Source organism: Heterodontus francisci, chromosome 10, assembly GCF_036365525.1.
Source record: "Heterodontus francisci isolate sHetFra1 chromosome 10, sHetFra1.hap1, whole genome shotgun sequence".
Taxonomy (NCBI): domain Eukaryota; kingdom Metazoa; phylum Chordata; class Chondrichthyes; order Heterodontiformes; family Heterodontidae; genus Heterodontus; species Heterodontus francisci.
Window position 1 is genome coordinate 125,573,749 of NC_090380.1, and position 13,920 is coordinate 125,587,668.

Below are 13,920 nucleotides of genomic sequence, written 5' to 3' on the forward strand. Positions count from 1 at the left end.
GAGAGTGAGGAATTTGATCAGGAGAGTGAGGAAATTAACAAGGAGAGTGAGGAAACTAATCAGGAGAGTGAGGAAATTAACCAGGAGAGTGACGAAATTAACAAGGAGAGTAAGGAAATTAATCAAGAGAGTGAGGAATTTAATCAGGAGAGTGAGGAATTTAATCAGGAGAGTGAGGAAATTAACTAGGAGAGTGAGGAATTTAACCAGGAGAGTGAGGAATTTAACAAGGAGAGTGAGGAATTTAGTCAAGAGAGTGATGAATTTAATCAGGTGAGTGAGGAAATTAACAGGGAGAGTGAGGAAATTAACCAGGAGTGTGAGGAAATTAAGCAAGAGAGTGAGGAATTTAACAAGGAGTGAGGAATTTAATCAGGAGAGTGAGGAAATTATTCAGGAGAGTAAGGAATAGAATCTGGAGAGAGGAAACTAATCAAGAGAGTGAGGAAATTAATCAGGAGATTGAGGAATTTAATCAGGTGAGTGAGGAAATTAATCAGGAGATTGAGGAATTTAGTCAGGAGAGTGAGGAATATAACAAGGAGAGTGAGGAATTTAATCAGGAGAGTGAGGAATTTAATCAGGAGAGTGAGGAATTTAATCAGGAGAGTGAGGAATTTAATCAGGAGAGTGAGGAATTTAATCAGGAGAGTGAGGAAATTATCTAGGAGAGTGAGGAATTTAACTAGGAGAGTGAGGAATTTAACTAGGAGAGTGAGGAATTTAATCAAGAGAGTGAGGAATTCAATCAGGAGAGTGAGGAAATTAACCAGGAGTGAGGAATTTAATAAGGAGAGTGAGGAATTTAGTCAAGAGAGTGATGTATTTAATCAGGAGAGTGAGGAATTTAATCAGGAGAGTGAGGAATAGAATCTGGAGAGAGGAATTTAATCAGGAGAGTGAGGAAATTAATCAAGAGAGTGAGGAAATTAATCAAGAGAGTGAGGAAATTAACAGGGAGTGTGAGGAAATTAACCAGGAGTGTGAGGAAATTAACCAGGAGAGTGAGGAAATTAACCAGGAGTGTGAGGAAATTAACCAGGAGTGTGAGGAAATTAATCAAGAGATTGAGGAATTTAATCAGGAGAGTGAGGAATTTAATCAGGAGAGTGAGGAATTTAATCAGGAGAGTGAGGAAATTAATCAGGAGAGTGAGGAATTTGATCAGGAGAGTGAGGAATTTGATCAGGAGAGTGAGGAAATTAACAAGGAGAGTGAGGAATTAACAAGGGGAGTAAGGAAATTAATCAAGAGAGTGAGGAATTTAATCAGGAGAGTGAGGAAATTAATCAGGAGAGTGAGGAATTTAATCAGGAGAGTGAGGAATTTAATCAGGAGAGTGAGGAATTTAATCAGGAGAGTGAGGAATAGAATCTGGAGAGAGGAATTTAATCAGGAGAGTGAGGAAATTAATCAAGAGAGTGAGGAAATTAACAGGGAGAGTGAGGAAATTAACCAGGAGTGTGAGGAAATTAACCAGGAGTGTGAGGAAATTAACCAGGAGTGTGAGGAAATTAATCAAGAGAGTGAGGAATTTAACAAGGAGTGAGGAATTTAATCAGGAGAGTGAGGAAATTATTCAGGAGAGTAAGGAATAGAATCTGGAGAGAGGAAATTAATCAGGAGAGAGGGGAATATAACAAGGAGAGTGAGGAATTTAATCAAGAGATTGAGGAATTTAATCAAGAGAGTGAGGAAATTAATCAAGAGAGTGAGGAAATTAATCAGGAGAGTGAGGAAATTAACCGGGAGAGTGAGGAAATTAACCAGGAGTGTGAGGAAATTAACCAGGAGTGTGAGGAAATTAACCAGGAGTGTGAGGAAATTAATCAAGAGAGTGAGGAATTTAACAAGGAGTGAGGAATTTAATCAGGAGAGTGAGGAAATTATTCAGGAGAGTAAGGAATAGAATCTGGAGAGAGGAAATTAATCAGGAGAGAGGGGAATATAACAAGGAGAGTGAGGAATTTAATCAAGAGATTGAGGAATTTAATCAAGAGAGTGAGGAAATTAATCAGGAGAGTGAGGAAATTAACCGGGAGAGTGAGGAAATTAACCGGGAGAGTGAGGAAATTAACCGGGAGAGTGAGGAAATTAACCGGGAGAGTGAGGAAATTAACCGGGAGAGTGAGGAAATTAATCAGGAGAGTGAGGAATTTAATCAGGAGAGTGAGGAATAGAATCTGGAGAGAGGAATTTAATCAGGAGAGTGAGGAAATTAATCAAGAGAGTGAGGAAATTAATCAGGAGAGTGAGGAAATTAACAGGGAGAGTGAGGAAATTAACCAGGAGTGTGAGGAAATTAACCAGGAGTGTGAGGAAATTAACCAGGAGTGTGAGGAAATTAATCAAGAGAGTGAGGAATTTAACAAGGAGTGAGGAATTTAATCAGGAGAGTGAGGAAATTATTCAGGAGAGTAAGGAATAGAATCTGGAGAGAGGAAATTAATCAGGAGAGAGGGGAATATAACAAGGAGAGTGAGGAATTTAATCAAGAGATTGAGGAATTTAATCAAGAGAGTGAGGAAATTAATCAGGAGAGTGAGGAAATTAACCGGGAGAGTGAGGAAATTAACCGGGAGAGTGAGGAAATTAACCGGGAGAGTGAGGAAATTAACCGGGAGAGTGAGGAAATTAATCAGGAGAGTGAGGAATTTAATCAGGAGAGTGAGGAATAGAATCTGGAGAGAGGAATTTAATCAGGAGAGTGAGGAAATTAATCAAGAGAGTGAGGAAATTAATCAAGAGAGTGAGGAAATTAATCAGGAGAGTGAGGAAATTAACTAGGAGAGTGAGGAAATTAACTAGGAGAGTGAGGAATTTAACCAGGAGAGTGAGGAATTTAACCAGGAGAGTGAGGAATTTAATCAAGAGAGTGAGGAATTCAATCAGGAGAGTGAGGAATTTAACAAGGAGTGAGAAATTTAATCAGGAGAGTGAGGAATTTGATCAGGAGAGTGAGGAATTTAATCAAGAGAGTGATGAATTTAATCAGGAGAGTGAGGAATTTGATCAGGATAGTGAGGAATTTAACAAGGAGTGAGGAATTTGATCAGGAGAGTGAGGAATTTAACAATGAGTGAGGAATTTAATCAGGAGAGTGAGGAATTTAACAAGGAGTGAGGAATTTAATCAGGAGAGTGATGAATTTAATCAGGAAAGTGAGGAATTTAACAAGGAGTGAGGAATTTAATCAGGAGAGTGATGAATTTGATCAGAAGAGTGAGGAATTTAACAAGGAGTGAGGAACTTAATCAAGAGAGTGAGGAATTTAATAAGGAGAGTGAGGAATTTAATCAGGAGAGTGAGGAATTTAATCAGGAGAGTGAGGAATTTAATCAGGAGAGTGAGGTATTTATTCAGGAGAGTGAGGAATTTAACAAGGAGTGAGGAATTTAATCAGGAGAGTGAGGAATTTAACAAGGAGTGAGGAATTTAATCAGGAGAGTGAGGAATTTATTCAGGAGAGTGAGGAATTTATTCAGGAGAGTGAGGAATTTATTCAGGAGAGTGAGGAATAGAATCTGGAGAGAGGAATTTGATCAGGAGAGTGAGGTATTTATTCAGGAGAGTGAGGTATTTATTCAGGAGAGTGAGGAATTTAACAAGGAGTGAGGAATTTAATCAGGAGAGTGAGGAATTTATTCAGGAGAGTGATGAATTTAATAAGAGTGAGGAATTTAATCAGGAGAGTGAGGAATTTAACAAGGTGAGGAATTTAACAAGGAGTGAGGAATTTATTCAGGAGAGTGAGGAATTTATTCAGGAGAGTGAGGAATAGAATCTGGAGAGAGGAATTTGATCAGGAGAGTGAGGTATTTATTCAGGAGAGTGAGGAATTTAACAAGGAGTGAGGAATTTAACAAGGAGTGAGGAATTTAACAAGGAGTGAGGAATTTAATCAGGAGAGTGAGGAATTTATTCAGGAGAGTGAGGAATTTATTCAGGAGAGTGAGGAATTTATTCAGGAGAGTGAGGAATTTATTCAGGAGAGTGAGGAATTTATTCAGGAGAGTGAGGAATAGAATCTGGAGAGAGGAATTTAATCAGGTGAGTGAGGAAATTAACTAGGAGAGTGAGGAATTTAAACTGGAGAGTGAGGAATTTAACAAGGAGAGTGAGGAATTTAACAAGGAGTGAGGAATTTAACAAGGAGAGTGAGGAATTTAGCAAGGAGTGAGGAAATTAACTAGGAGAGTGAGGAATTTAAACTGGAGAGTGAGGAATTTAACAAGGAGAGTGAGGAATTTAACAAGGAGTGAGGAATCTAACAAGGAGTGAGGAATCTAACAAGGAGAGTGAGGAATTTAATCAGGAGAGTGATGAATTTAATCAGGAGAGTGAGGAATTTAATCAAGAGAGTGAGGAATTTAACAAGGAGAGTAAGGAAATTAACCAGGAGGGTGAGGAATTTAATCAAGAAAGTGAGGAATTTAGCAAGGAGTGAGGAATTTAATCAGGAGAGTGAGGAATTTAATCAAGAGAGTGAGGAATCTAACAAGGAGAGTGAGGAATCTAACAAGGAGAGTGAGGAATCTAACAAGGAGAGTGAGGAATCTAACAAGGAGTGAGGAATCTAACAAGGAGAGTGAGGAATTTAATCAGGAGAGTGATGAATTTAATCAGGAGAGTGAGGAATTTAATCAAGAAAGTGAGGAATTTAATCAAGAGAGTGTGGAAAATTGATCAGGGGAGAGTAAAGTAAGTAATCAGGATACAGTGAGGAAAATAACCAGAATAGATTGAGGAAATTAATTCAGGAGAGAGTGAGGAAATTAACGAGAGCGTGAGGGAAAGACCTGGATTAGAGTGAGGAAATTAACCAGGAGAATGAGGAAAAGAAGCTGGAGAGAGTGAGGAAAATTACCAGAAGTAACAAATTAACCAGGAGAGTTTGGAATTGAATCAGGAGAGTTAGGAACTTAACCAGGAGAGTTGGGAAATCAACTGGCAGAGCGAGGAAATACACCAGGAGAGAGTAAGTTAATTAGCCAGGAGTGAGGAAATTAATAAGGATAAAGTGAGGAAAATAAACAGGAAAGTGAGGAAAATAACTAGAAGAGTGAAGTATTTAACTCGGACTGTGAGGAACTTAACCAGGGCAGCATGAGGTAATTAACCAGGAGAGAGCGAGGAAAAGAACCACATCATGACGGTCTCCGACAAGAGTGAGGTGGTATATGGGAACTTCACCACCTGCAAGTTCCCCTCCAAGTGACACACCATCATGACATTGAACTACATCGCCGCTCGTTCACTGTCGCTGGGTCAAAATCCTGGAACTCCCTTCATAACAACACTGTGGATGTACCTACACCACATGGACTGCAGCAGTTCAAGGTGATTCACCACCACCTTCTCACGGGCAATTAAGGATGGGCAATAAATGCTGGCCTTGCCAGTGACGCTCACATTCCACGAATGAATGATAAAAATTATATAGCACCTTTTACGATCTCGGGACACCCTAAACTGTTTTACATCTCAGGAAGTACTTTTGTATTGTAGGAAGCATGATAGCCAATTTGTGCACAGCAAGCTCCCACAAACAGCAACATGATAACAACCAGATTTGTTTTTGTCATGTTGATTGAGGACACTGGGGATAATTCCCGTTTTTCTCAAAATAGCACCACAGGACCTTTTACACCCACCTAAGTGAGCAGCAGGAGTGAAAGACAGCACCTTTGACAGTGCAGCACTACCCTACTATTGCATTCGAAAGTCAGCCTTGACTTTGACCCTGGAGTGAGACTTGAACGCACAACCTCCTAAATCAGAGGCAAGAATGACAGCAACTGAGGCACAGCTGAGAGACAGAGACAGGTAAAGGCACAAACAAACACACACACACAAGTATAGAGATCAGGATACGAAAAGGAAGGCAATGAAATTGTTGCAGGATACCTGCCGATAGTAATGAGCATGTACGATATGCTGTAGCACTTTAAATCTTTCATGGGATGTGAATGTTACTGGCTAGGCCAGCATTTATTGCCCATCCCTAATTGCCCTTGAGAAGGTGGTGGTGAGCTGCCTTCTTGAACCACTGCAGCCCATGTGGGGTAGGTAGACCCACAGTGCTGTTAGGAAGGGAGTTCCAGGATTTTGACCCAGTGACAGTGAAGGAACGGCAATATAGTTCCAAGTCAGGATAGTGTGTGACTTGGAAGGGAACTTGCAGGTGGTTGTGTTCCCACGTGTCTACTCCCCTTGTCCTTCTAGGTAGTAGAGGTCGCAGGTTTGGAAGGTGATTTATTTTAATTCATGGAGTCAGATTCGCAGATATAAAACAGTGTAAAGAGTTGCTTGCCATTTCAACACAACCCCTTGCTCTCATGCCCATATTTCTGTCTTTGTCCTGTTCCAGTGAACATCAACGCAAGCTCGAGGAACAGCACCTCATTTTCCGATTAGACACTCTTGAACATTGAGTTCAATAATTTCAGAGCATAACGGGCCCTTTTTTTATCATTTTATTTTAGTATTTCTTTATCATGTGCCTGCCTTAAAACTGGGGTTTTCATGTTTGTGCTTTTGGCTGCGGCTACTCATCATTCTGTCATTTACACTCTCTCTGCACTAATGCTTCGTCTTTCACCAAACCATTAGCACACTCTCTCTGCCTTTGCCCCATGACCTCCTTGTCAGTTAATCTCTCCAGCCCTCTTATCACACACCTTCCCTTTTGTTCTCCTTCCTCCCCAACCTCCACTTTATTTGCTTAATACCTATTACATTTCTAACCTTTGCCAGCTCTGATGAAAGGTCACAGACCTGAAACGTTAACTCTGCTTCTCTCTCCACAGATGCTGCCAGACCTGCTGAGTATTTCCAACACTTTCTGTTTTTATTCAAGATTAATGGGACTTGGGAATGAAACAACCTTTGCCATGAGGCTGGTCTAAGCTTGTAGTTCCCTGTAACAAGACCCATTGAGGACCTGGAGGCATTAAACAGACAAATGCAACAAAATAAACCTGAAAGCCAGTTTTATTTGTTTAAAATCAATAAATAATTACATAAATAAAATGAAACATCGAAACATTGGTCGATTCAACAAAGTCAACAATGAGCAATTATTACAATAAGAATATGTTTACCATCTGGTGGATCAAGCAGTCAATTCATTTCACTGCTTCCTAAAATTCAAACCAGTAACCCACAAATACTTTCAACTATAGTGTAGCTTCCCATTGGCCTTGAATGAGAATAAATGAGGATTTGTCAAACAGGCAGGTTAAAGTCAACTGTTAAAAAAACAAAAGACTTGTGTGGTCGAGCTGACTCCGAGCTGGACAAAGGAGTCCTCACTGTTGGTGCCCTGCTTTCCTGCTCTGTTCTTTGTAGGCCACAGGAGTGACCTCCAAGCACACACCATCCTGACCAGGAAATATATTGCTGTTCCTTTACTTTTTTAAAATTTGTTCGTGGGATGTGGACGTCACTGCCTAGGACAGCATTTATTACCCATCCCTATCAACCACGTTGCTGTAGGCCAGACCAGGTAAGGACAGCAGATTTCCTTCCCTAAAGGACATTAGTGAACCAGATGGGTTTTTACAACAATCGACAATCGTTTCATGGCCATCGTTGGACTAGCTTTTTAATTCCATATTTTATTAATTGAATTCAAATTTCACCATCTGCTGTGGTAGGATTCAAATCCACGTCCCCAGAGCACTACCCTCTGGATTACTAGTCCAGTGACAATACCACTGTGCCACCTCCCCTGTCACTGGATCAAAATCCTGGAACTCCCTCCCTAGCCAGCGACGCCCACATCCAATGAAGCAAATTTAAAAAAACTCCAGCACCCTCCATTTCCAGGAACTGAGAACCCCTCAGGAGAAGCTCAGCTCAGTCCAGAGATGGAGGCAACACCCATTCTGGGCATTAGGAAACTGAGAGAAACAAGTTTAATGCTTTAAATCTGTCCAACAGTGACAAAACCACTGCCCTTTTGGCCTCAAAAGAGTTGACAGTTATAATCCAGTGAGGCAAGGCAGCACAGCTAACGACTGGAGTCCTGTAAAATAAAAGCAAAATACTGCGGATGCTGGAAATCTGAAATAAAAAGAAATAATAAGAAACAGAGGTAATGTTTCAGGTTAATGACCTTTCATGATGACAGACCTGAAAAGTTAACTCTGTTTCTCTCTCCACAGATGTTGCCAGAACTGCTGTGTATTTGCAGCACTTTCTGCTTTTATAACTGCAGTCCTGTATTTCTATTCTCTGAAGCGAATGTGCAAGCATCCAGCTGTCTCCTCCATTTATCCAGTAGAAGGTGCTGGCTTGCTTGTAATACTGTGTTGAGAAGCCAGACTGATGTGCAAGTCAGTTCTGCTGAAAGGTCATTGACATTAATTCTGCTTCTCTCAGTGCAGATGCTGCCTGACCCCCTGTTCCCAGCATTTGGTCTCCAAGTGCAGGAGTACACAACAACTAAAAAACTCAACTAAAATGCAGGGTGGCCAAATACTGAGAAAAGCTCAAATCAATCTCTAGCTGAACCTGGAAGTAACTGGGACCATTTTAAAACACAGAAAAATCATGGCAACTACATAGTGGCTTAACAGACATAGGAATCACTATACAAACACAAGTGGTTTTTGATCAGATTTCATTACTTTACTAACACGTAAATAAGGTACTTTAAAATTGTTCATTTCTCTTTACATCAGGTACAAATTGGAAAAGATTATTGCACAGTCCCTAAAGTAGATTCATTCCTAATTGGATAATATAAAACACTTTCACATGAGCAGCAGAATCCCGGTCTCCTCTGGATTCTTTATAACAATATATTTCCTGATAAATCTAATGCAATCGTGGGAATTTCAAACCCAGTACACAGCCAAACAATTCTAGGAGTACAAGGATTCTCTCTTTTGTAGCCAGACAGATTTTTCAGATGCTCACAGAATGTTTAGCTGTAAAATCTGTGGATTCCTGCAGAAGATGAAGGTGAATTTGTCCAGAAATTCAGTAATTTCACTTCACGAAAACACAGATTCATGGTTGGAATACAGTTGATCTGATTGAGTGGCTCAATACAGCAGAACAGCCTCTTCTATGCTTGAGGTAATTCTGGCCAGTATATCCTCACCTACTGACTGGACAGAGACAGACAGTCCCGATATTCGATGCTTCCTTGAACAGACCTGAGTTTACTTTTGGCGTGAATTGATAATTAAAGTGACTTATGCTTTAGATTGCAGCTTATAAATATCAATGGGGGAGTGGAATCATCCTTTGGTTACTGAAGTTCCCAGACACACAAACACTTCACAAATCTACATTGTTGATTGACTTTTGTCAAGTGCAGTTATTTACCAGAATATCACAGACTGAAGGTTTTATTGCTTTAAAACTTGCAGAATTCAGAGTTTGCACAGCTGAGCAGCTTAATTCACCAGCACAATTTTGCTAAGTTGTGTTGCTGTGAGATCTTCCATTTCACAGTCCACTCCCAGACCCTCGCTGTGCTCTGGTGATGAGAATGGAGTTTGTTGGAGGAATTTGGAGAATGTGGGATATAAATCCAAAGGGCTGGTGTTGGGAGGAGGTTGTGACAGACTGACACCTACTAAGCAGTGCAACTGTGACTGAGCTCTGTAGACTGTCTCAGAGTCTGCATGTGTAAAGTCAGACAGAAGGAAAGGGGGTATTAGGTGAGGTGCAGTTTTAAAACCATGCGGTGCTGTTTTCACTTTGCTCTGGAACACAGGAGTCTTGATAGGGTTGGGCTGTACAAAGCTTTTGGGTTGGGGATTGTTTGGATATCTCAGCTGCAGCATTCTGCAAAAAAAGTTAGAAATGAGAGAGATGATTTGTAATGTTTTATATTCCCTCCCAGCCCATTGCTCTCAAACTGATAAGAGTTCAGAGTCTGAATCAAAACCTATCCCCACTGAACCCAAAAAAGCACAAGCACCCTGAGGTGCATCTGACAGGTCCCTGCTCCCCTCCCACACAGACACAGTTTGTGTGTCTAGACAGTGAGCATCAGGCTATTGGATTGTAATATGGGGTCAGGGTCCACAGCAAAATGGTACAAACCTTGCTCTCCAGCTGCAGTCACTGGACTGCAATCAGAAGTGGAAACCCAGGGTCACTGAGGTTTCATTTTAATTCCTGCTATTGCCGGAAAACATTCATCAAGTTTCCGTTAACTAAATGCTACACACTTCCTGCATTTTTTCCAAATTCCCAAAGATTCCTGGATTTTTTTAATCTCTTGGATAAAAGACTGTTTGTGCAGCAGCAACCCTCTAGCTGATTACAATTATGTAACTGAACTCTGTGCCTGTTACTTCAGGGTTTTAAATAATTGGAAAGTTTCCCATGACCTTTAACAGAAACCGAGCTCACCTCTGTTGGTGTAAAACTTCCTCCAGCAGATTTCTGCCTTCTGTGGAGATCCCGATGGAGAGAGTGGGCAAAACGCTCACAACCTGAATCACAAACACAACTACATCAGTAACAATCACAACCACTGTTTGAAAAGGTAAAATGTTACAAATGAAAGATTATATAAAATTGTTGAAGTGGCTTGAAGTTTACCTGCTGGGGGCTGCTAGGAGGGTGCTGATGGCACGGTCCATTCCGTGGCCTGATGCAGGATGGAGACCGCCAGACATGCCGAGTAAAACCAGTGATTTTGTTAAGCCCAAATAATCCTTTCGCTCTGGTGCTTTTACGCAGCTGCTGTCGGAAAGGCTTCAGTCCTGGAAAACCAACAGAACTCAGCAACGGCCCAACCACATACATAGGGTTAAATTCTTGTTTCAACTGCTAAGTTGCAAATCTGAAGCTTTCCTGGAGATTTACCTGGAGTTATTGAGGTGTCAGAGGCTCTACGTCCTTCCTGGAAAGTGACTGGGAGCTGAGTGTCACTGATCCCAGCTCCATTTTCCTGTGCCTGCAGTATCGGAGTTGCAGAGGTGGTGTACACAAAAGCTGGGGTCATCACCTTGTCTGTAAGGCTAGGGCTCTTTGTGGAATGGAATCCATCATTGGATGAGGACATTAGGCAGCTTTCAGAACATGCACCCTCTGGTATGCTGGCCTGTGAGGAGACGACAATACCTATGGAAAGTGGAAACTATGTCAATGCTGCTACCCTTTGCAGTGATGCCTCGAGGTCTTCAACTGCAGTGTCTCCGTGTTAACACCACTGCTGCCCCAAGTAACAAGCCCAGTCACACGCATCCAAAACCCACATTTCTACATAGTCACGACTTTTGAAATATAAAATGAATCACATTGTCACAGCACAATCTCCTTGGAGCAAAGGAGATTGCGGGGAGATTTGATAGAGGTGTACAAGATTATGACAGATTTAGACATGGTAAACAAAGAAAAGCTATTCCCATTAGCTAATTGCACAAGGACTAGGGGACACAGATTTAAGGTTTTGGACAAGAGATGCAGGGGGGGGATGTGAGGAAGAACTCATTTGTAGGCAGCTGCCTACGAGGATGGTGGAAGTGGAGATGATGAATGATTTCAAAAAGAAATTGGATGGGCACTTGAGGGAAATAAACTTGCAGGGCTACGAGGATAGAGTGTGGGAGTGGGACTGACTGCATGGCTCTACAGAGAGCTGGCATGGACTCGATGGCCGAATGGCCTCCTTCTGTGCCGTAATGACTATGACTCTATAACACTGAGCTCACCTGATATTTTATGCAAATTTCACAAGTCAACAGAAAAGTGGTGAAATTTATGATTAAAAATCTTGTCCACATAAAACTTCCTGACCACAAACTGTCCTTCTTGTTTTCAAACTTTTTGGTCGCATTTAATATTTTAACAGTTGGTGAGAAAACTTAAGAAGTTTGAGGGAACGAGTGATTCACAGACTGTCGGTGTGTGTCGTGTACATGCGTCACTGCATGCATGTATTGCTGTGCACATGCTTATGTCGCTGTGCACATGCATGCATCTGCTTGTACATGCTCACACGTGTCACTGTGCACTTGCATATGTCGCTGTGCGCGTCACTGTGTGCCCGCACTGTGCGTGTCTCTCGCTACACGTCGCTATGTGCACGTTGCTACATGCATGTGTCGCTGTGCGCATCAATGTGTGCTACTGTGTGTCTGTCGCTACATGTGTGTGTCACTATGTGCACATGTGGCTACCTGCACGTGTGTTGCTATGTGTGCGTCACTGTGTGTGCAAGTGCCGGGGGACAAGTGATTCAGCCAGTTGTTGTACCTTACTGTACTCATGTGCGTGCAGGGGACGCTGTATGTGGGGGAATTGGGGGAAAGAGATCATTAGACATTTCCATGCCAAACTGGGAGATAAGAGCCGTGCTCAAACTCTGGGGGACTGGCTGTGGGCTGAATCCGAAGCCGCTGAAATGTGTGCATGGTTACTCCAGAAACCACCCTTACCCACTACCCCGTTCCCTGGACACCCCAAACAATTCCCCCCACCTGCCCATAACCAGGCATCCGTCAAACTGACCATCACAGCAAAGTGGATGATAAATGTCAAGAAACAGTGAATTCTGTAAAAACCCAGAGATAAACAGCAGAGAATCTCAGCAACTCTCCCCAAGAATCACTCCACCACCCACTCCCAGCCAGTGACTCTGAGCAGCCCCGGTGCTGCAGAGATTTAAGCATGGTTACCAGGAGTAAGATGCTGTACAAAATTACATATTTCTTCCACAGGTAATTAAATATACTCACTACATTGTGGCTTACCTTAAAATTTCATTAAATCTTGAAGACCTTAGCCTGGCCTACAACTGATATTTCTGCTTTTAGATGCTTTTCGTTTGCTCATTAACAACCATATAATTGGGCAAAGCTTATTAACTGTACAGTTCGGTTGTCACAGGCTCACACAGGGAGCCGGAACGCTCCGCCTGTTGTCACAGGCTCTCACAGGGAGCTGGAAAGCTCCGCCTGTTGTCACAGGCTCACACAGGGAGCCGGAACGCTCCGCCTGTTGTCACAGGCTCACACAGGGAGCCGGAACGCTCCGCCTGTTGTCACAGGCTCTCACAGGGAGCTGGAAAGCTCCGCCTGTTGTCACAGGCTCTCACAGGGAGCTGGAACTCCATGCTGCAAATTTCTTTTAATGTTATAAAACAGAAAATTCATTAAATGTTTAATGCCAAGAAGTAAAGACAGCAAGCAGCTGATGAAGGGATCAGTGGGGCATGAATACCAGAGGATGTAAAAGAGACAAGACAGATTCGGTCCGAGACCGAATGGTGGGAATCTGATGGCTTTAAAGGGAACAATGGTAGTTTTGAATTCCGTTTCCCTTCTCAAGCATGTTCCCTTCCAGTAAGCCCAATATTAACAAACTGACAACAACAAACCCTCTTCATCCAGTTGGACCTCAGACTCAGTACTGACAAAGCCTGGACTGCATTCTCTGTGCTACCCGATGCCCCAGCAATCCACAACTCTCTAAAACCCTGGCACACTCTCCTCAATGCTCCCAGAAATCAGGACCTCTCTCCAGAGTTCTTAGAACCTCAGAACTCCCAGATAGTGCTTCCAGACTTTGGAACTCCCTCAAAATACTGCTTTACTGAGAGACCCTAATGAACAGACAAACCCTTCCCAAATCTCCACTTTATAGCAACTGAGAAATTGACAAAAACTTACAGGGTGCAGTGTGGTTGCTGAAGTGTGTAGAAACTTCAGCCACTGTGTGTCGCCGGATTGCACTGCTTACAATGTGCAAAGAGTTCTGGACTTTCTCCATCACATGTTCCTCCAGGTCCTTCTCCTGTCTCACTTCTCCATTGACAGCACTTTCTAGTAAGTTGCTGCGAGACACTGATCGATTCCTGATCAGAACATCGACTGATGCATCCACTGGGGGAAGGACTGGCTGCTTAAATCAATAAATGGAAAATGAAAGGAAGTTTAGTGGTTTCGC

The 13,920-nt window shown here is 42.2% G+C and overlaps 1 protein-coding gene across 5 annotated transcripts in view; it reads right to left on the minus strand.

Moving 5' to 3' along the window:
• Window positions 1–6,975: 6,975 nt before the first annotated feature.
• Window positions 6,976–13,920, minus strand: part of LOC137374745 (serine/threonine-protein kinase SIK2-like) — a 57,664-nt gene continuing 50,719 nt past the window's right edge. For 4 of the 5 annotated variants that reach the window (XM_068041323.1, XM_068041320.1, XM_068041324.1 and 1 more), the window contains 5 exons: window positions 13,644–13,875; window positions 10,837–11,094; window positions 10,570–10,733; window positions 10,378–10,460; window positions 6,976–9,804 (listed from right to left, as the gene is read on the minus strand). In XM_068041323.1, the coding sequence (XP_067897424.1) occupies window positions 9,411–9,804; window positions 10,378–10,460; window positions 10,570–10,733; window positions 10,837–11,094; window positions 13,644–13,875 (1,131 nt within the window). In that variant the 3' untranslated portion in view covers window positions 6,976–9,410. The remainder of the gene's footprint in view (window positions 9,805–10,377; window positions 10,461–10,569; window positions 10,734–10,836; window positions 11,095–13,643; window positions 13,876–13,920) is intronic. The other variant, XM_068041321.1, reaches the window with a different exon arrangement.